General features: G+C 43.5%; 1 protein-coding gene across 2 annotated transcripts in view; it reads right to left on the reverse strand.

Moving 5' to 3' along the window:
• Window positions 1-5023: 5023 nt before the first annotated feature.
• The window catches only part of LOC147703730 (importin subunit alpha-1-like), a 95493-nt gene continuing 80346 nt past the window's right edge, over window positions 5024-20170 (reverse strand). For both annotated transcript variants that reach the window (XM_086928964.1, XM_086928963.1), the window contains exon 12: window positions 5024-5382. In XM_086928964.1, coding sequence (XP_086785090.1) covers window positions 5369-5382 — 14 coding nt within the window. In that variant the 3' untranslated portion in view covers window positions 5024-5368. The remainder of the gene's footprint in view (window positions 5383-20170) is intronic.

Raw genomic sequence — 20170 nt, forward strand, 5'->3', positions numbered from 1 at the left:
TGACGGCATACACACAGCTTTGAATTCAGGGCTAAATGTGGGTCCAGTTGTTACTCAGAAAGTTAGTAATTACAATATGTCCCAACATTGCACCATGGGACTGACCCCTTTTTCATTCCTAAATGATAAAGGCACTTCCTTGTTGTCATCATGATTGACTGAAATAATTCACAAAAGTGCAAGTGTTTTCCTGCCCAGACATAATATATCCTCAAAAATGAGGAAACAAAATCTTACAGGAAGCAGAATTTTTATAAGAAACCCATTACTGGGTAATGTTTAAAATTTCCATCAGAGAGGGGGGAGGGGTAAAAAAAGGGGGGGGGGGTCAGGGGGGTCCAAGTTCACTGCCCCGTTGAAAGCAAACAAAGTTAGCAGAGGTGCTGCACTGGTTATTAAAGGTTGGTGGAACAAGAGAAAGTTAGTAAAGCTTATGCCAGAGAAAATAAGTGTAATTAGCACGAGGAAAGGATCTTTTCACACTTGTATAGTAGGTAACCAGGTACAGGTTGATTGAAATCTATTGAAGAAAGGTTAATTGCCCTGCGAACTTGTGGGTATTGGGTTTGTTTATGGATTTAAACTGTCAAGAAAGATGTAATGATTATAGAGAGGTCTTAGTGCAAAGGTTAATTACTATGCTTGTTTTTGTTTCTTTAAGAGGTTGAGGGGGTAATGTAGTGGATTGAATGTTTGGCAGGTCATGTGCATTCTGTATGCATGCTCTTACTCATATTGGTTATGGTTTAAACAAACATTGCCTTGTAATGATGGCTCATGCATGTAGCAGACGGTTGAAGATTCTAACTGCAACCTTCAGTTGCTGTTGGGCATCCGAACCAGCTGGACGTGACACCGTGGGCAATTGATTATATGGAACCCTACAGCTGCACGTAAGTTTTTGAGCTGGAATGTGGCAGGCACTAGAGCTAAACGAACTGATGCTATCTGGGTGGATTTTGTCAGTCAGCATGATATTATTGCCATGCAGTAATCTTGGGACCCCGCCAGCAGTTTTAGCTTTGATGGGTACGCAGGTTTCGTCACTCCAGCAGTTGTAGGGAATCCGGGGAGAGCAAAGGAGGGTCTTCTCTTCCTCTGTTCGCTTAACCTTCCAGGTGTTTTCCAACAACTTGAGGTAGACTCTGGCAACATTGATAGTTGAATGAAGCGGTTTTGACCGTAAGAGTTATTAATTAAGTTTTATAATTCTATTGACTGCTCACAGCACAACAAGCAAATATGTGCTTTGGACCAGTTTATGTCAGATTTTAAGCTGAAACCTAGTTTTGCACCAGAAGTGATTCTTCTGGGCGATTTTAACATACATCCTTGTAAATGGGACTGTTCCTTAGGGGAACCTTTTGGGCCGCTAAGTGGTGGGGTTCCCCTCTTTTAGCATAGCAGGCAGGGAGAGGCTCTTGAGGATTTTTTGTCTAATATGAACCTTTTTGAACCCTGTATTGAAAAAGGAGAGGAGAGAGTACCCACTTTCATAGGGCGGGGAGCAGACTCAGTCATTGACTATTTTTTGATCCCCTCAGTTTTGGCTAAAACTACAGTATCTAGAGTGGTGACTTCAACCTTCAGTGACCATAATCCTGTCCTGCTTGAGGCAGTTTTAGGGAACTCCAGTGGTGCTAAGGAAAACAGGGGAGGAGGGGGGGGGGGGGGGGGTTCACAGGAGTTTATCCACAAAAGATCAGGGGAGAAGAATCAAATGGGACAGGGTGGTCCCAGAAGTGTTCTTTGAAGATCTCACAGTCAAGTCTGAGGCACATTTTGCAACCGCCTTAATGGTGTGGCCTCGGCTGTGGAGATATTGGGTGTCTACGTGGCCATATGCGATCAGATTGCTAATAACTTAGAGGCAGATAACAGGGCCAAACCCAGGAAACACACAAATGGTTCAATAAATGCTCAGGGGCTCATGGAGCTCTACTATAGACACTTAAACGAAGGCCAAGAGATAGGGCCATAGTTGCATCCCTGCGCAAGAATTATAAAATAGCCATTGCCCTACGTAAACGGCAAATCAGAGAGCAGGCTTGGGACAACCTTCAATCTATTGATGTGCTTAGGGATAGTAAGAAGTTTTGGGCTACAATTAATCACCCGTTCTTCCTGGAACAGGAAAATGAGGAGATGGATTGTGTAATTCCAGATGAACGGTGGCTTCAACACTTCAATAATATCTATGGCGTGGGGCTCCCTGATCTAGTGGCAGTGGATACCATGGGTACTCGACGGGTAAACCCAGTTACATTTGATTTGACAGAAGTGGAGATGGCAATTAGAGCCATGTCAAAACATAAAGCTCCAGGCCCGAAGGGGTGCCCGCTGACTTATATAGTCTATACCCAGCTTTTTGGGCAAAAATTCTGACTAATGTTTTTAACGCCGCATCTCTAGTGGGTGTCCCACCTTCGTGGGCCACTGCGGTTATAGTCCCAATTTTTAAAAAGGGGGATAGAGGGGACCCCGCCTGTTATAGGCCAATTTCCCTTCTAGACTCTGCAGTAAAAATCCTTGGCAGAGTGGTTCTACAGAGATTGGGGGATTGGCTCAAGGACAGGGGGTGCTCTCTAACCTCCAGTATGGTTTAAGAGGCCATAGGAGTACCATGGACCAATGCTTAAATTTACATCTCTTGATAAGCAAGTATACAGTCGCCAAGAATGGGCTACTGTACATGGGCTTCATGAACCTTGCGTCTGTGTTCGATTTGGTTAATCGTTCCAAACAATGGCGAATCCTCAGGGAAATAGGCATAGATCCAGCCTTGGTAAACTTCTTAAGTGATTTTCACCGGGACCTCTCAGCTTCAGTTAGGGTCACCAGGGAGGGGTGATGCACCGGCCAATTTAGTTCGAGGAGGGGCGTCAGACAGGGGTGCATTCTGGCACCCCTACTCTTCACTATTTACATCAATGCCCTGGAGGAGTCTCTGGGAGTGGCCACTTTAGATATTCCGCGTGCAGGGGGACTGGGTATCCCGGTTCTCCTGTACGCAGATGACGCAGTTTTACTGGCTCGTACAGGGTTGGGCCTACAGAGGCTGCTGGATCATTTCGTTAGCTTCATGGAATCACTAGATTTAAAAGGGAATATTTAAAAATCCCATGTAATGGTGGCCAGAGCAGGAAGCAAAAACAAAGGCAAAAACATTTACGTGCAATGGAGCAGAACTATCGAAGGTCCCGGTCTTTACCTATCTGGGGGTCCTCTTTGATGAGAAGGGAAATTGGGGCCCTCAGAAGAAACTCAAGGGTAATGTTGCGAGATCTACAGCAGCACTCCTGGGCTTCTCAAAGAGGCTGGGAGCTAGACCTATGGAGGCAATGTTAAAAATATACAAATCTAAATGCCTAGCGATTGCCTCGTATGGGGCGGATTTATGGGGCTATACTGCTCTGAACAAAATCCAAGTCGCAAAAAACAGGTTCTTAAGATCACTCCTGTCACTTCCCCAGTCGACTCCGACCTACACAATGAACTAGGTATGGGGTATCTCAGACAACCTAAAAATGGCCCCACTTTTATGCTGGGTGAAATTGTGGTTAAATGAAGAAATCACACGAAACCACTTGATTTTAAAATCTTGTGTAGCCCTGGACAGGGCAAACAGGATTCCATGGCTGAGTTACGTTAGAGCGGCGTGCTTCAGGCTTGGGTGTCCTGAACTGTACACTTCACCTGAGGGCCTACAAAAAGAGGACATAGGTTGGATTAAACAATTTTTTGAATCTGCTGTGGCAGATCGGGAAGAGCAGGAGCTAAGGAATCCAGGGGTTAGAAACAACAGTTAGCTACTTCTCCTGCTATTGAACCGTACCTAAGATTTGTGACTAAGCATTTTAAATCGCTTCCTGTTGGTTAGATTCCGGTTCAATCAAATTAATTTAACCATGGGTACTTTCCCAAGGTGGGGTAAACCGGAAAAATCAGCTCCCTGTTCTCGTGACATGTTTTCCACACAGGATACTCTACATTTCGTGATGTTTTGTGAGCATTATTTAGAGCCAAGGAAAACATTTTTATATCCCTTGTTGCGTGAGGTCGCCTTCGTACAAGTCAGACCGGCCCTGCTCTATCTACAAATGCTCAGTAGTATGCATGTCACCCACAGCGTAGCGTGCTTTCTGGTGGCCGCTGTTCGGATCCATAATAGAATGAGTGTGTATGTAATAGACTATGACTAATAGCAGGAAATTTGTTGGTTAAAAAAATTATACTGTATATAGCATATGATGTATTTTTGTATTGTAAATAGGGTGTTGCTGAACATGGAATAATCAAACGCATATTCATTTTTATCTGTTTTTAGGATGTATGTGTTTCTATTGCTCTTTTATGATTTTAATTAATCGAAATAAAGAATCTTGGACCGACTGATTATATGGAATAAAATCTCTGTTGAAGACCCACCTGATGTGTAGATCCATATATCATTACAGAGTTGATGGTTAACAGGTTTGACCCAATGGGTGCACACCAGACAGAGGCTCCTGCCCAGGGGAGCCTAGAATATCACACTTGCTTGAAGTTCATTCGCTGGATGACATGGTAAAGACAGCTACATTTAAAATAAAGCTTTTCAATATTTTGGCAATACAAAATAGAAGGATTAAGGATTTCGATATCTGCAACCAATGTTAGGGATGTTTGAGATGCCACCGAGTAAATACATCTGCCCAGGAGGGATGCAAAAGTTTTGTTCTCAGATCACTAACTTTGCTTTTAAGTAATTAACACACCCAAAAGCAGCTGTCTGTTAACATGTATACTGTGAGAACAAGCAAAATAGTTCTAAGATATCGGAGTTAGCTCACAACTACTTTGAAAGGACTGCACTGACGACAAAGGGATTTACAATCTAGAGTCCATTCATAGTGGAAAGAAAATTGTAATATGCATGCAATGAGTGGATTATGTAAAGTTTCTAGGGCTACTTCAGGACCATTCGCAAATCCCTATTACTTAATTAAGGGAAAAACAGTGACACTCCACACAACAATATTTTAGAAAAATACAAAATATTTATTCATTTTTTTGATATGTTAATTATCGGATATATTATCATAATCATATACATATATTGGAGTACCAAGATGACAGACCTTAACTACAAAGACTAGCACAGACGCACACATTCTTACTACTTTCATACAATAACATACACACAGATAGATATCATAAATATTATGTCACACCAAGAATGATATGGATGGTATCTATAACAATGATCACAGAGAAAAAACAGTGATAATTCAGTGTAGATAGATTGTTAGGTCTTTAGATATGGACCAGGTGGACGGCTGACAACGTGCGCTTCGACAAACCCGGTGTTCATCAGGAGTTTTCACCTTTAAAAGCTGTGCTCTGAAAAGGGATAACATGTATATAAGGCCAAACACATCTAAATTGTTTATAATTTGTCACTGTTGAGTACTGATACTTGCAAACTTAATAACAAAAAAGACAGGCATGGTAAAAATACAATGAAGATAAATTCTCATATTTACTTGGTAGTGTATAAAAAGAGCCAAGAACACCAAAGAGAATGAAAAAAGTTAAAAACCAATACTAAATATTGGAAATGCAACCTTATACAGATTAACAGAGGAGGCAACATTGTGACTTACATGATAGTTTAAAAGATACAGATTAGAACATGGCCAGACTGCAATGAAAAACACATTCTTACCATATAACAAGAAGACATCTACAAGAGAAAAGTGCATAAAACCAAATGATCTTTGTGAGGGATCCGTCACCGCAACCCAACCCGAGATGGCAGCCGGGCTGGTCCAAACCGGAAGTGGGGTTGGCATTGCAGACATCCGGCAACAACCAGGCCGAACGTCATCCGGTTTATGGACACAAATGGCTGGGTATGCAGAGAAGGCGCCGGAGACCAATGAGCGGGAGGAGGACAGAGAGGACGCCACGAGGAGGATTGACAGAAGAAGACGCCGAAAAGACACCAGAGAACGCGAGCGAGACCGCCCCCTGAGGGAACCAGAGGAGGCGAGATCTCACAATACCACGGTCACGGGGGACCGTGGCAACAGGCGAGTGATGGGGGAGACTGGGTATTCTTTCAAAGGGTGGTGGTCGGGCCTCCTGAGCACCTCACTGCGCCGCTAGCACAATATTCCCTCACGTAGACACCCCACAGTTAGGGAACGGTGTATGGTGTGCACAATTCCCCTCCCTAAATATACATAGTGAACACAGAGTCGCTGACGCCTGTCTTGTGTTTTTTTTCCCTTTCCTTTTGTTATGGTAGACTCAATCTGCAATAGTAATTTGGGAAACAGTGGTGACAACAATGTATCCATTAACGGAAGTTCGGGTAACATCGGGTCCGCGACTGGCTGTGCTGACTCAGCAGTAACTGAAGTAGTAAGAGTGGTTAACAACGGGAGTGACAGCGGTGAAATACCTCCTATATTAACAGAGCTGCCTAGTAAAATGACTGGGAAAGCTAAAATCGGGTGAAAAAACAGCTGAAGTGGTTGCAGATGGTGCATTTGATTTAATCCCTGAAGAAAGAAATGAAAGTGACATAGATTTGGCTGTGAACTCGGAAATGGCTAGCTTAGATAATAGTAAGGCATCTGGCATTAGTAAGGAATTAATAAATGATTTTCCAGTGCCGGTTAGTGCGGGTAGAGCGGAACAACCCAGTGAAAATGCTGATCTGTCTGAAACCGGTGATTTAACCAAGGAGGTGGCAGAGGAGCGCTTGAATGCGGATTACGAAGAGATCCCTGATGATATACACAGGGTAGCTACAAGCACTACTAAACCTCTTGGTCGAAAAAAAGCCAAAACAAAAGCCAAAACCAAACTCAAGAAAGGCAACTGCAATTCTTCGACTCTTGGTGTCTTACGCCAATCCATGCATAAAGCCTATCAGGGATGCTAGCCCTTTGCGAAAATGGGTTCAAGCAAAGGGAGGTGTAAAGAATATGGCTCTGCATTTATCTGGGGACAGCCCAGTGGAAGATACCAATTTAAGAGAAGGAATAATTACTCCTCCATTGCCTGATAATACAATGTCTCCAATTCTTGCCCAGGCCGATCTAAAACCGGTTGCACGGATCAAACAGAAGAGGCTGCTAGCAGTACCTTTTACTGTTTACTTTTGCTAGCAGTAGCTATTATTGTAAATTCGATTACAATCTCCAATCTGTCTGCTACTGCTGATGCTTTAGCTCCAATTTTGTCCAGTCCGCTTACTAAAGAACTACTAGCTCCTGAAGGACTGTTGGACTCAGACCATCCCACCTCTTTGGATTTAATCTTGAAGACCCTCATGGACCAGCGACAAGAAGGGCAACACTATTTTCTCCAGCTGAGGGAAGATAACAAATAGGAGAATTCTTTGCTGGAGCGGTCTAGCAAATTAGGTGGGGTCACCCAAGAAATTGAAGAGTTAAAACAGAGTTGTCGATGTGGTGGAATGGGCTGTCCGCAATGAATCTTTAATCAATCAACATGCAGAGCGAATAACGAATTTGGAAACCAAACTGGAAGATATTGAAAATCGATCAAGAAGGCAAAACCTGCGACTTTTTGGGGTCCCGGAGTGGTCAGAGGGTGCAGATCCTAGGGCCTATGTTAAACTATTTCAGATCTTTCAGACTGGGACTGGGATTCGCAATTGCAAAGAGTCCGTAGACTGCCTCTTTTTCAAAGAAACAAGGAAAGCAAGTTTCCTTGTCCTTTTCTGATACACTTTGGTAATTTTCTACTGAGACAGGCGGTCTCATTAAAAGCTAGACCCAATACTCCTGTAACCGTGGAAAATGTAACATTTTTTGTTCGCTCTGATTTAAGTAGACGTACTATGGACAGGCGATGGAAGCTTTGTCAGCTAACTGATTCTTTTAAATCCATTGGTTGTGATGTATATTTGCAAGAACCGGCCCGCTTGAAGGTGATTAAGGGTGGTCATGTACATTTCTTCACAGATCTGAAAGAAGCAGACTTAGCACTCTCTAAGCCAAGCACCTGAATTTGAGTATTAATTGTAGCCTAATTTGGTAGATGAAATGAGGAGATGGGGACGGCTAAGTTATACACATAAGGAAGCACCCGCATAGAAATTAAAATGGGGTAGTCTGAAGGAAGTGCTTAACTTGTTCTATGGTGGATTTTTCTTACTTATCTTTTTTCTTTTAGAAACGAATAAATACATTGATGGTGCTTACTATAATTATAACTGACATTTTCCGGCAAATCCATACTCATTTCTATAAATTTAGGTCCTATTCTTTCCCTTTTTTTTCACTTCTTTTTCTTTAGGGTTTTCCCTTTGGTAGGGTTTGTCGGTCGTAGCCTCCTGGCTCCCACTCTGCTGCGCTGCTTTATCTAACGGCAGCAAGGTACAGAGGGGTGTTCTCCACGAAGGGAATAAGGGGTGGGGGGATAGAGAGTGGGTTGAAGGGTGGCTGGGTAAAAGGGATGAAAATGTAATTGCAAGAGTTAGAAATGTTAAAAGAAATCAATGTAGAATATCTATAATGGTTCTTTATAATACAGAGGAAGATAATTTATCTACTTTATCAAGATGTATTTTTTTAGATGCCTAGCTTGGAATGTGGCTGGTCTTAAAAACAAGAATAAGAGGAGACTGGTTCAAGAAGAGCTTAATATGTATAAACCTCACCTGGTAATGCTTTCAGAAACAAAGGATTTCAGGACAGGAAATTATTGAGTCAATTGGGATACGAGCTTGTTTGTTCTACTTCGGGTGCTTCTATTCGGGGGGTTGCAATATTAAAACAGAAGCGATTAATTATTGAAATTACTCGAACGGCTGCTGATTGGAGGGGTTGATGGGCAATAACTCAAGCTGAATTTAAACAATGTAAATATGTTTTTTGTGTGGTATATGATCCTAATGTGGACGAAACAACTATATAGACTGGCTAAATATAGAATTGTTAGGTTGGGAGGGAGAATTACTGATCATGGGTGATATTAATTGTGGTATGAATTATGATGCAGATACTACTAGGTGCACAATACATCCTAATATTGCTGGGTTCACCTATTATTCTGCGCCCCACAAATTGTGCTCTCAAATAGATATGGCTTGGGCTACAGACAGAATTTTGGATAGCTGCACCATAGAACTGTGCCCAAGAGTAACATCAGATCCCAACCCCATTTTGTTAGAATTTAACATTTCTACTAGGAAACAAGGGGTCAGGTATTTTACGTTTCCTAGATACCTTATTTCAGATTTAGACTCTCTCTCAACTTAAGGGGCATATTACCGAATTTATTGAGATCAATCTCAATTCAGCTGCTGTAATAACTGTTTGGGATGCTTGCAAAGCTAGTATAAGGGGTTTCACCCAACAATATGTTTTTAGAAATAATTCAGAACGTTTGCAAGAGGTTAAATCTTTGACTTCTAATATCTTATCCATGGAAATTAGGTTGGCTGAGGCCCTTCGACAAGGTGAACCTAATGCTGACGAGACAATAGAACTGGTGAATTTACAGTCCGCTATTAAGAAAACATTAAGGGAGAAATATAGCAGAAAACTCCACAAATATCATTTATCATCGTATGAAAACTGAGACAGAATTGGGAAAATATTAGCTTACAAGGTAGCTGATAAAAAGGCTAAAACACTTATAAAGGTCATTAAAGATACTAACACCGTAACTTATAATCCACCTGAGCAGATACTTGATCAATTTGCTCAATTTTACCGTAAGCTATACACACCCGAAAAATCCTCCCATTAATGATCATATACTAACATCTCAATACTCATGATAGCCCCACGATAGAGAAGGAATTCGTCAACTTGAGGCAAATATTACTTCTACAGAAATAAGGTTAGCAATTGCCTCTCTCCCCTCTGGTAAGGCTGCTGGGGAAGATCTGCTTCCCATTGAACTCTACAAAATTTGCATCCAAGAATTACTCCCTCTTTTCAGTCTAGTCATAGACTCAATAGGAGAAACCGGGAAGGCTCCGGCTTCATGGAACACTGCTAAAATTACATTTTTTCTTAAAAAACAAAAGCCTGCAGATGAATGTGGGTCATATAGACCCATTTCATTAATAAATGGGGACGCCAAGGCATTCGTGAAAATTTTGGCTACCCGACTAGCCCACCTTATGCCTGAGCTGGTCAATATACAACAGCACGGATTTGTCACTGGGAGAGATACCACCGCTCATGTCAATATGGCTATTACTGCCTTTGATGTTGCAGCAGTTGACTCCACCCCACTCGGAATGGTCATGCTTGATGCTGAGAAAGCATTTGACCGAGTGGGGTGGGACTATTTATGGGCAACACTCAAGGCTTTTGGATTTCAGGGACAATATCTTGGCTGGATTAGGTCACCGTATGATCAACCGACTGCTATAATTAGCTATACCGGCAGGAGCTAATCTAAATTTCCAATAGCGAGGGGCACTCGGCAACGGTGTCCTTTGTCACCCTTGTTGTTTGCTCTCTTTGGAACCATTTTTAAATGCGCTTCTCTCTCAAGCTGATATTATCCCCTTCCAACATAGTAGGAATGCTCTAAAAATAACTGCGTACGCGGATGATATTGCGATCTTCACAGCTGATGTAGTTAAAGCTATTCCAGGGATAATTAGGGAAGCAAATATGTTCGGGGCTATTTCTGGCTATAAATTAAACCTCAACAAAACACAGATCATTGTTAATTATACACCATCCGTCCCGGTACAAGGCATATGTACAAATGCTGTATATTTGGGAGTGAAACTTTCTGAAAATATTGATGAATTAATTGCACTTAATTACAACTCATTATTGAAAGAAGTAACTTTCATTAAAAATGGCATAAGATACCACTCAGCTTAGCCGGACGGATTAAATTGAAAATAGTTCCTAAATTTCTTTATTTAGATCAAATTTATTTTTCAAAAAACTTGATGGGATATGTAGCAGCTATATTTGGGGGTACAAAAAAGACTGAGTTGTTGAAACTTCCAATTGAAAAAGGAGGGTTGACCTTACCAGGTTTTTAAATTATATTTTTTCGCTACTTTTTTGGGCGGTCTTCGAAATCTGCTTAAAACAGAACATTTGTTATTTTTTCTTCAGTTTATGTTGGGCCCTGCATGTAATCAATTCCTGGCTAGAGTCAATGACCCAAACTATTTCAAGCGGGTTAAGTTTAAGACTGTCTGGGATATCATTAGAATTTGGAATCAAATTATGACTATGGTAAGATTAATTTCTTTCACGCTGAATTACTACTTTGGGGCAATCCGGGAATTCCCTGAATCTTTTCAGACGGTGCAGGAACTTTTTGGACTAGCTGAGGTGTTAACACTCTGATCTTTATGGTCCTGAAGGTTTATTGGATTTTACATGACTTAAATCTCTACACATTAAATGACGGTATGTACTTTAAATATATTCAAATTCGAGACTTTTTAGTTCGGAAAATGAAAATTAATGGTTTTGGTCATTCTGATATTTTAAATTGTCTCTATTCTGACCGGACTAAATCACTGATTAGTGAAGGCTATCGACACCTAATCCATTTGAAAGAGGATGATTGTGGTAAATTAGCCACCAAATGGACCACGAGAATGGGATTAAACATAACACCAAATCAGATCTCTGCGTCTTTGTCAAATTAACCAGGTTGTTCAATCCTCCAGTTCAAGACTTCAATCATATAGAACCGTCTGTCAATTATATTATACTCCTCAAAAAATTTCCAGTTGGCTACCAAATAATCAAGTGATCGTATTAAATGTCCCAAATGCAATCTGGTGGCTGCCGACTTGGAATATAAGCTCTGTCCTGCTTTGGCAGAGTTCTGGAAAGGAATTGAAGGGGTTTTAATCAAGAAGCAAATTATTTTCCCGCCACATTCAGCACACTTGATCTTATTAAACTTACAGGATGTAAATAGCCCACATAAAGAATTAAATATTTTATTTGCTTGTGCAAGATTAATAGCTAGGGCTTGGATCTCTCCGAAACCCCCGCATGTTATTGAGTGGATGACTTTAGTCTATGAAATGAATGCCATGAATAGCACTAAGGGGCTCACCCTCCTTGAAAAAAACGAGAGAGAATCTGGGGAATGTTTATTTGAATCTATGACTTTAAGACAAGTACAATTAGGCATTTTGGCTAACAGTTGTATTATCCTATGAAATTATTGTTATAAAGGATACCTCTGTATTGTTAATTTACTATGAGTTGCGTAATACTATGTTTAGATTGAATTTTACTGTTTTGCTTTGTCTCTCTTGCAATGAAAATAAAAATATTTAAATAAAAGCAGGGATTATTCTCTATATAAAACCAGAAACCGGTATACAGATATAACAGACCTGCAAGATAGTCCTAACACCGTCCCTTGTCCTATAGCTAAGGAGGGAAAAGGGGAAATGAGTGGATTACCAGGGTGAAACTAGGCAGTACAGTGAGAAATATTACAATTGAGTCAATGCATACGCTTGTCTTATTCAAGAAACATCTCGGGTAGCAATGGGCGTTTGTTGAAATTGTACAAAGTGGGCAATATCCCATGCAAATTAGGGAACAGCCAGATGTGCTGTAGAAGGGGGAGGTGAACAAGTAGCTGTTGATTAGGGCAAGCCTTTCTCAGCAAATGAAAATCAGGTTTGAGGGATATTGCAGGGACAGGTTCAGGATTTGTCAAACAGACAACCCCTGAAGCCCCTATGAATTGGTGGCGATATTAGAGTCCGTTTTTAGACATTAGATGGTAGTGGTTGAGGTCTGGCAAGGAAATACAGATGTGGTCAGCGAGGTACGGTCTTTCCAGAACTTCCTACCACAGAGCAGCACAGTCTGAAGAGGTCAAACCATTTAGTGATGATGAAGCAAGATGAGTGAATAATACCCGGAATATACAATAAAATGTCAAGTAGCTACAGAAGAAGTTTTGGAGACAGTAGTGCAACTCAGAATAGCTTGTGGGTTGTTTCTTTACACAACCAGATGGAGAACCTGCATGTGCACAGTTGTTACATTTTATGTACAATTAGGGCAGGTCAAGGCTTCCTGCATGACGCTGCCCTGTACTTCCCAGCGTTTATTAGTACTACAGCTACTGCATCTAAGGCGTTCGCGCTTTTTTAAATTGTTTCCCCTGTTTTGTATTTTAGTTGTATTGATTTATCTGCCCCCGTTTTTAAATGCGCAGTCTTTGCTGTTAAAACCGCCGTTTTTGCATTGCTATTAGAGCGCCTACCTGCACTCTAACTTGGTGATCTTCACCGCTGTTTGGCGGGCCATTAGCTGGTTGCTGGTTCTGGGGAAAGCTTGTCGGCCATCTTGGGTGGAGTTTGGGACGTGACTGGCCAATCGAGTTAGTACTCTAGTGTTCGCCTGGACACACGAGCTCCCTACTTAATCCTCACATGGAAACGTGCAGCGGTGACGCACAGCGGGCGCGCCGTATTCGCGCCGGAGTCACGCCAGAGTCCAGCCCGTCTGTGCCCGTCCGGGCCCAGATGGGCTTAGGGCCTGAACCTCTGGCTCTTTCTTTAGAAATGCTGATAACGTACTCCCAAGAGGACATTATGTCGCTGCGTGCCCCTAAAAAGCCATCATGTAAGTAGATCTATAAGGATTCGTCACCTTACACTGCCTGTAAGACATGCATCACCACGCAACTAGATAAGGGAAAAAGCACCCTCCTAATGGCGCTGCTTAATTGTAGATCTCTCCAGTGTCATGCTCTGGAAATTAATTTCCTGATACAAGATCATGAACTGGACATCCTGTTCCTGACGGAGACTTGGATTGCTGCCAGCCCAGGCACAGACATGGTTCAAGCCCTTCCCCCTGGTTTTTTGATATACCATCTTGATCGACCTAAAGGGCGGGGTGGCGGCATTGCCATTATATATAGAGATACATTGGTGTGTAAGGCGCAGAACAGCGACGTACTGGACTGTGAGAGCTGTCAGTCACCGTAGGAGAAACCTGTAAAGAGAACTGTCAGGCATCGTGATCTATCGTCCACCAGGAGTCTTTGTGAGTTTTGTTGGCTCTCTGATGGAAACAGTCACGCAGTTGGCTTACTCGACGACTAATTTTATGTTGTTAGGAGATCTGAATCTCCATTTTAACGACCCAACGGACCCTGTGGCGGCGGATATGCTGAGTGATTTTAAAGCTTATAATCTTAACCTAAAAAACCTGGGACCCTCCCACTCCAAGGGTCGCCTTCTTGATCCTATCTTCTCAAATACTCTGTACCTTACAGCTCTGCCCGTTACCTTGGACTGACCATTTCCTGGTCCCGGTCAGTCTTCAGGTTGACCCGAGAGTGGCCTCCTCTCCGAGAGTTTGTACTCTGGAGAGAGCTTGGTCCAGGCTATCAGTTGATAACTGGATCGCGAGACTTGAGAGCTCATGCCCCCCTGTAGCAGCGGATCCGGTTACAGCTGATACGGATTTTGAGCTGTGGATAACTAACTCCCTGGACGTCATTCGCTCTAAAAAAAAAAAAAGAGTAGAAAAGCGGGGTAAAAGGATGGGTTCCGCCCCTTGGTATTCGCCGGACTTACGCATCCTCAGGAAAGGATGCAAGAGGCTGGAGAGAACCTGGAGAAAAAACTGGGAGGTGGCAAGCCGGGATGAATATCGCAGGGCAATAAGAACATATAAAAACGCCCTTCGCAGTGCTAAGGCGCAATTCTTTGAAGATAGGATAAAAAGTGCCTCTAATTCTTCGAGAGAGACCTTTACAGTGGTAAAGGAACTCCTCAAAATCCCGGAGCCCCCACCGACTCAGGATAATCCTGCTGAAAAGTGTAGAGAGCTAGCAGAATTTTTCCATCTAAAAATCGAAAACATCTTTGCTGCCCTGCCCCAAGTCGTACAGGTTGCACAGACAGGCAGATAGTAGGAGAAGGCTCCCGCCTGGATACCTTTGGTCCAATCCCTGTAGCCGAGGTCACAAAGGAGCTAGGATCCATGAAGAGTGGTTCACCAGAGGATCCAGCCCCAATGAGATTTTTGAAACAGGCAACATCTGTGGTGGCGGCTCCTATAGCGAACTTGATTCATGCATCCCTTTCCCAGGGTGTGGTGCCGCCGAGCTGGAAAAGAGCAGTTGTAAAGGCTCTTCTGAAGAAACCCAATCTGGATTCGTCAGATTTGGCTAACTTCAGGCCCATCTCTCTGCTGCCGGGTCTTGGTAAGATCGCTGAAAGACTGGTATATCGACAACTATCAGTCTTTCTGGAATCCAATGGCCTGCTGAGAGATTCACAAACGGGCTTTCGGCCAGGGCAGGGAACAGACACCGCCCTTTTGGCAGTTGTTGAGGAAGCAAGGAGCATTTTGGATTCAGGAGGGTCAGTGGCAGTGATCCTCCTGGACCTCAGTGCTGCCTTTGACACTGTAAACCATCAAGTGTTGATCCAACGGCTGTCCAATGCGGGGGTCACAGGAGTGGCGTTGCAATGGCTTAGGTCATTTTTGCATGGTCGTACCTATCAGGTCTGGGAAGGCAGCGAGAAGTCTCCATCTATCCCCCTCCAGTGCGGTGTGCCACAGGGCTCCTCGTTGAGCCCTACGCTGTTTAACGTCTACATGGCCCCCCCTGGAGGATGTGGTGGCCTCTTTTGGGATAAAAATTGTCAGCTATGCTGATGATACCCAGCTGGTGGTCTCATTGTCTCATCTGGAGAAGAACCCAGACTCGCTGCGCCTATGCCTGACCAATGTACACACCTGGATGTGTGAATCGTCGCTTAAACTAAACGGTTCCAAGACTGAGATAATGCGGTTAGGGCACAAGACTCCCTCTCTCCCCTTGACCGTCTGGCCCAGCTGCCTGGGGGAGCTTCCTAGCCCCAAGCAGGAGATCAAGAGCTTGGGAGTATGGCTGGAGCAGGATCTCTCCTTTAAAACTCAGGCCAAGAAAACGTCGGGGGTCTGTTTTGGGCTTCTTCGTTCAGCCCGTAAAGTCTTGCCCCTCCTCCCCTTGCCATCGAGGAAGTTACTCATCCAGGGGCTAATTATCTCCAGGCTTGATTACTGCAATGCCATATTCCTTGGTGCTCCGGAAGCCACGCTCAATAAGCTGCAGCAGGTGCAAAATGCCGCGGCTAGGCTGTTGACTAATACATCAAGGAGACAATCAGCTAAGCCCGCCTTGGAAGCATTGCATTGGCTCCCGGTGAGAGAGAGGGTCAAGTTTAAGGCTCTCTGTTCGGCCCATAAGATTCTTCAAGGGAAAGGACCCCCTTCTTTGAGGGAGCTAGTGGTGCCCTATAAAGCCAACAGAGCTCTTCGCTCTGATCAAAAACTTTTGCTACAGGTCCCCAGAGTTCACAAAGCTCGCACTGGAGGCAGAAGATTCTTGGTGCATACAGCCACCCTTTGGAATTCGCTCCCTTTGCAACTGCATCGTGAGACTTGCATCCTTCGTTTTCGGAAGGCTCTGAAAACACACCTTTTCCCATCTTAACACGCTGGATTGGCTTCGTATTGGTCTGACGGACTCCTTGACAAGCGCTGGGATGCCCAAGGGTAACCACACGCTATATAAGACTAAAAATAAATAAATAAAATAAATCATTGGCACAGACAACCTACTGGATCTTGGAGGTCATCAAATTTCAAATGCTACTAGACCCTCCATCAAACCCAGGTGTGTGCCTCCGTTCTGGATGTAACATTTATATTCAAGGTAGGGGATTGCATGAAATGTGCAGTGGCGACTGCGACATACACAAAGTGGAAGTGCGGGTGAGGAGAGCAGGACGAAGTGCAGGATGACAAGAATATGAAAAAGTTAAACTTGCTGGCTGCATCACGCCTTCGTACTGGAACTTCCTTGTCCCAGCAGACACTGCAGGCTAGTCACAGACTCCCTGTCCAATCCCTGCGCTACAGAGCAGCGCGGTGTTTAGCCCAAGCTGGCTAGAAATACGCCCTACTCAGACCAGGGAGTCTGTGGGCGTTCTATACAGGCAGGTTAAAGAAACCCAAGTGCCCATGTGAGTTTTTGGTTAGCCCGAGACAGGCACACAGACGAGCACTTCGGGAGTGCACTAGCCCCCCTCCCATTCATCAGCCCCACCCCTCCCTGCACACACTGGATGAGCCAGCGGCTTAAAAATAAATACTGAAAGTTTTATTTTTTTGCTGCTGGCTCTGAGCCAGAGGATTGACACTCCGCCACCGCGGAGGCGCCACCCCTGGAAATGTGAATTACAATGGCAAAGCCATAAATTAAAGTAGTTGCAGTAACTTAATGTAAAATATGACAAGGTCAGGCAAAATCCCCAGTCGGGTACATAAAATATTAGGAATTCTCTGGTTGACTGCAAGCAGGAATGGAAGAAAATTAAGTTCTGCACTATAATTGAAGACATATGCCAAAAGTAGGTAAAAAAGTGGTGATTAACCCCTAGACCATATTTCTGCATACAGAACTGATCTTCTGCTGATGGGTTGACATCACATGCTCCAAACTTCAGTGAAGGGCTTCCACTGCAGCTCTTTGGCAGCAGCCATAGGTTTTGTTCTTCTGTTTTTTGCTCAGGCCCAGCTTGACCTCTTCTGGCCGTGCCAAGTTTAACATAGTAGATCCTGGGTCCAAATTGTGCAGGATGGCTCATATGGCTGTAATTGAGTGCAGGTGAGGGCCTAGGTGCCCACAGTCCTCTCTGTGTAGGACCAGAAACGGGTAGATTTAGGCCAGTGCAGCTTGCTGCTATAAAAGACATGTACACCGCACTTTCAACTGATTTCTATTGCACACATCCGGGGCCCCATCTTGCTAGAGCCGGAGCTTGCCCACCTGGAAGTCACAGGGGCAGAAAGTTCATTATATTGAGCTGGTCTCTGCATTTTTGCACTCCAGCCTAGGATTTATACAAAAACAGTGGTTCTGTTGAGACGTACGACATTTTCTTTGTTCGGCTCACTTACTTTCCAATACTTTTTGTATACATCACATTATTATTCTTGGAAATACTGGAAAGGAGCATTTGTAGGAAGAGAAAAACAAGTTTATGAAAATGAAAACACACCAAAGTTTGACTTTTGCAAGACTTTTCTTATTTTTCAAAATGTCAGTCATGAGTTGATCACAGATAAACATAGAAATGGGTTGTTGAAAACATAAATGACATGGGAATCACAAGTGAAGTAAGGTGCTCAGGCGAGTGATAGTGTGCAGTGACACAATAACGTATAGAGACATAAAATTACATCAGTCCATAATTTGAAATCAATAGTTTCAACACACAAATATTCTCTCTTCAGTTGAAACTTGGTATGGACAGGTTGAGAGTACAAAGTCGACGTTTCGACCCTTAAACATGGTGTAGACTTTCTGGCAACCGTATCGGGTCTTCTTCAGGACAAAAACATAGGACAACCTGTGAATGAGTAAGGAGCAGTTTTAGTTGCTGGTGTGTGGAGAGTGTTTGTAAAACGGTGAGACAAATCCCAGGTTCTGAGGGTCACTGGGCCACCCCATTAGAATTAATGGTTATCAGCCTAGGATGACACCAGGCTGTGGCCAGAGTGGCACAGACAGCAGTGACAGAGCTGGGCTTTGTGATCTTGTTCCTCACAGGCATTTTAAGTGCAGTAGAGCCATAGGCCCCCTTTGTGTGGAGGCAGTAGTCAATGGATTTGTACAGCTTGTGCCCCTGGAGGAGAGCCTGCTTTCTGCACCTCATTCAATCAGTCTGTTCACTACTAGTCACTTGGTTGTATTTGGTCAGTTTTTGAAGCCTAGGCAGTGGAATAGCTGGAGAACATCTACTGCTCTAGTGGCATTGAGGTGCAGGCTATTCTGTAGGGGGTTGCCGAATGCAATTGTGAGCAGTATTTCATCAGATTATTTGCCTGACAGACTTTCAGGCATAGTTTGTGCAATGACGTGCGAATACGATGACTGAAGAAATTGCACTCCGAGAGAGTCATTTCTTCCTCTTCTATGCAAAAGCAAGGAAGCTATTTTGCATTGCCAGAAGTTCTCAGCAACATTTTAAATCCCATCAAACGATCACTGGATTTTATCGAAAATAGTTCAGAACTGACTCCGAAGCAGTGCCAGACATTTCTAGTCATGGTTCTGCCATCACTTTTAGCTATGTCCTGTACTCTATGCCACAAGTGTCTTAAGCGGGACTGTGCTTTCACAGGGGGATGGTGCTCTGATGGTTGGAGGTGATCAGGAGGGAATCAGTCTTCCACTGTTCTTTAAACTACAGTGGAATCCTCCACTGATGCTCAGGCAGGCAATTCCCCACAAGTTGATAAGACTGCAGTTCTCCATTTATTTGGGGGGGCAATACACTTGGGCTCCGTTTCAGATGATACCTCAAGAAATGAAACTACTGTTCACACCAGCACATGCCAGTACAGAGGCGATGATTGGGTAAGATTTCACTCTCCTGGACACTGATTGGCATATGCAGAGTAAGGGGTGAGCCCCCCCCATCGTGATCCCTTGCCTAACCAGACAAAGGGAGCTTACTTAATTCCCCCTCCCGGCGTCCATCTTTTCCTCCTCTATATTGTAGTTATACTCCCTAGGAGGGTTCACCTTCTGAGCTGTGTCATGAACTTTATTTCAAGCATGCAGTTAGATGTCACCAAGGGGAGGGTGCCTAATCTGATCTATTTTTTCCCCATCGAAAAAATCCTGTTTTCTATTTTGTCTTTATTGGAAAGGAGTGTCAAGTTCCAATTAGGCATTGGAAAGGTCTGCAATTCTGTTTGAAGTACAGAATGCAAACAAGATTATCCTTACCAAGCCAAAATACACAGTGAATTCCTTTAAGGATAATGGTGTGAAAAATGTCAGGATTGTTCCTTTAGTGGGGGTGCGGGTCTAGAGGTGCTTTTGTTGAAACTGGTATACCACTACATAAGTTGCCTCCCCGAGAAAATGCTTGCAATTTGGACAATGAAGAGCTATGTTTCAATATGCTTTTTGGGGATTCAGACCAGGGATCCTCTGGAGAGAGAAGAGAAAAAAAAAAGACTAACTTGGTTTTACCCAGTGTTCAAAAAAGGAATTAAGAAGTGCACTGAAAAAGCTGGGAAAGGAAATTTATCAGCTCTGTGGGAGGGTGTGGTAGGTCGTTGGAAGCGGGAACCTGCAATTCCCAGCACTTTACCTGCCT

Source organism: Lissotriton vulgaris, chromosome 7 (assembly GCF_964263255.1).
Source record: "Lissotriton vulgaris chromosome 7, aLisVul1.2, whole genome shotgun sequence".
In the NCBI taxonomy this organism is placed as follows: Eukaryota; Metazoa; Chordata; class Amphibia; order Caudata; family Salamandridae; genus Lissotriton; species Lissotriton vulgaris.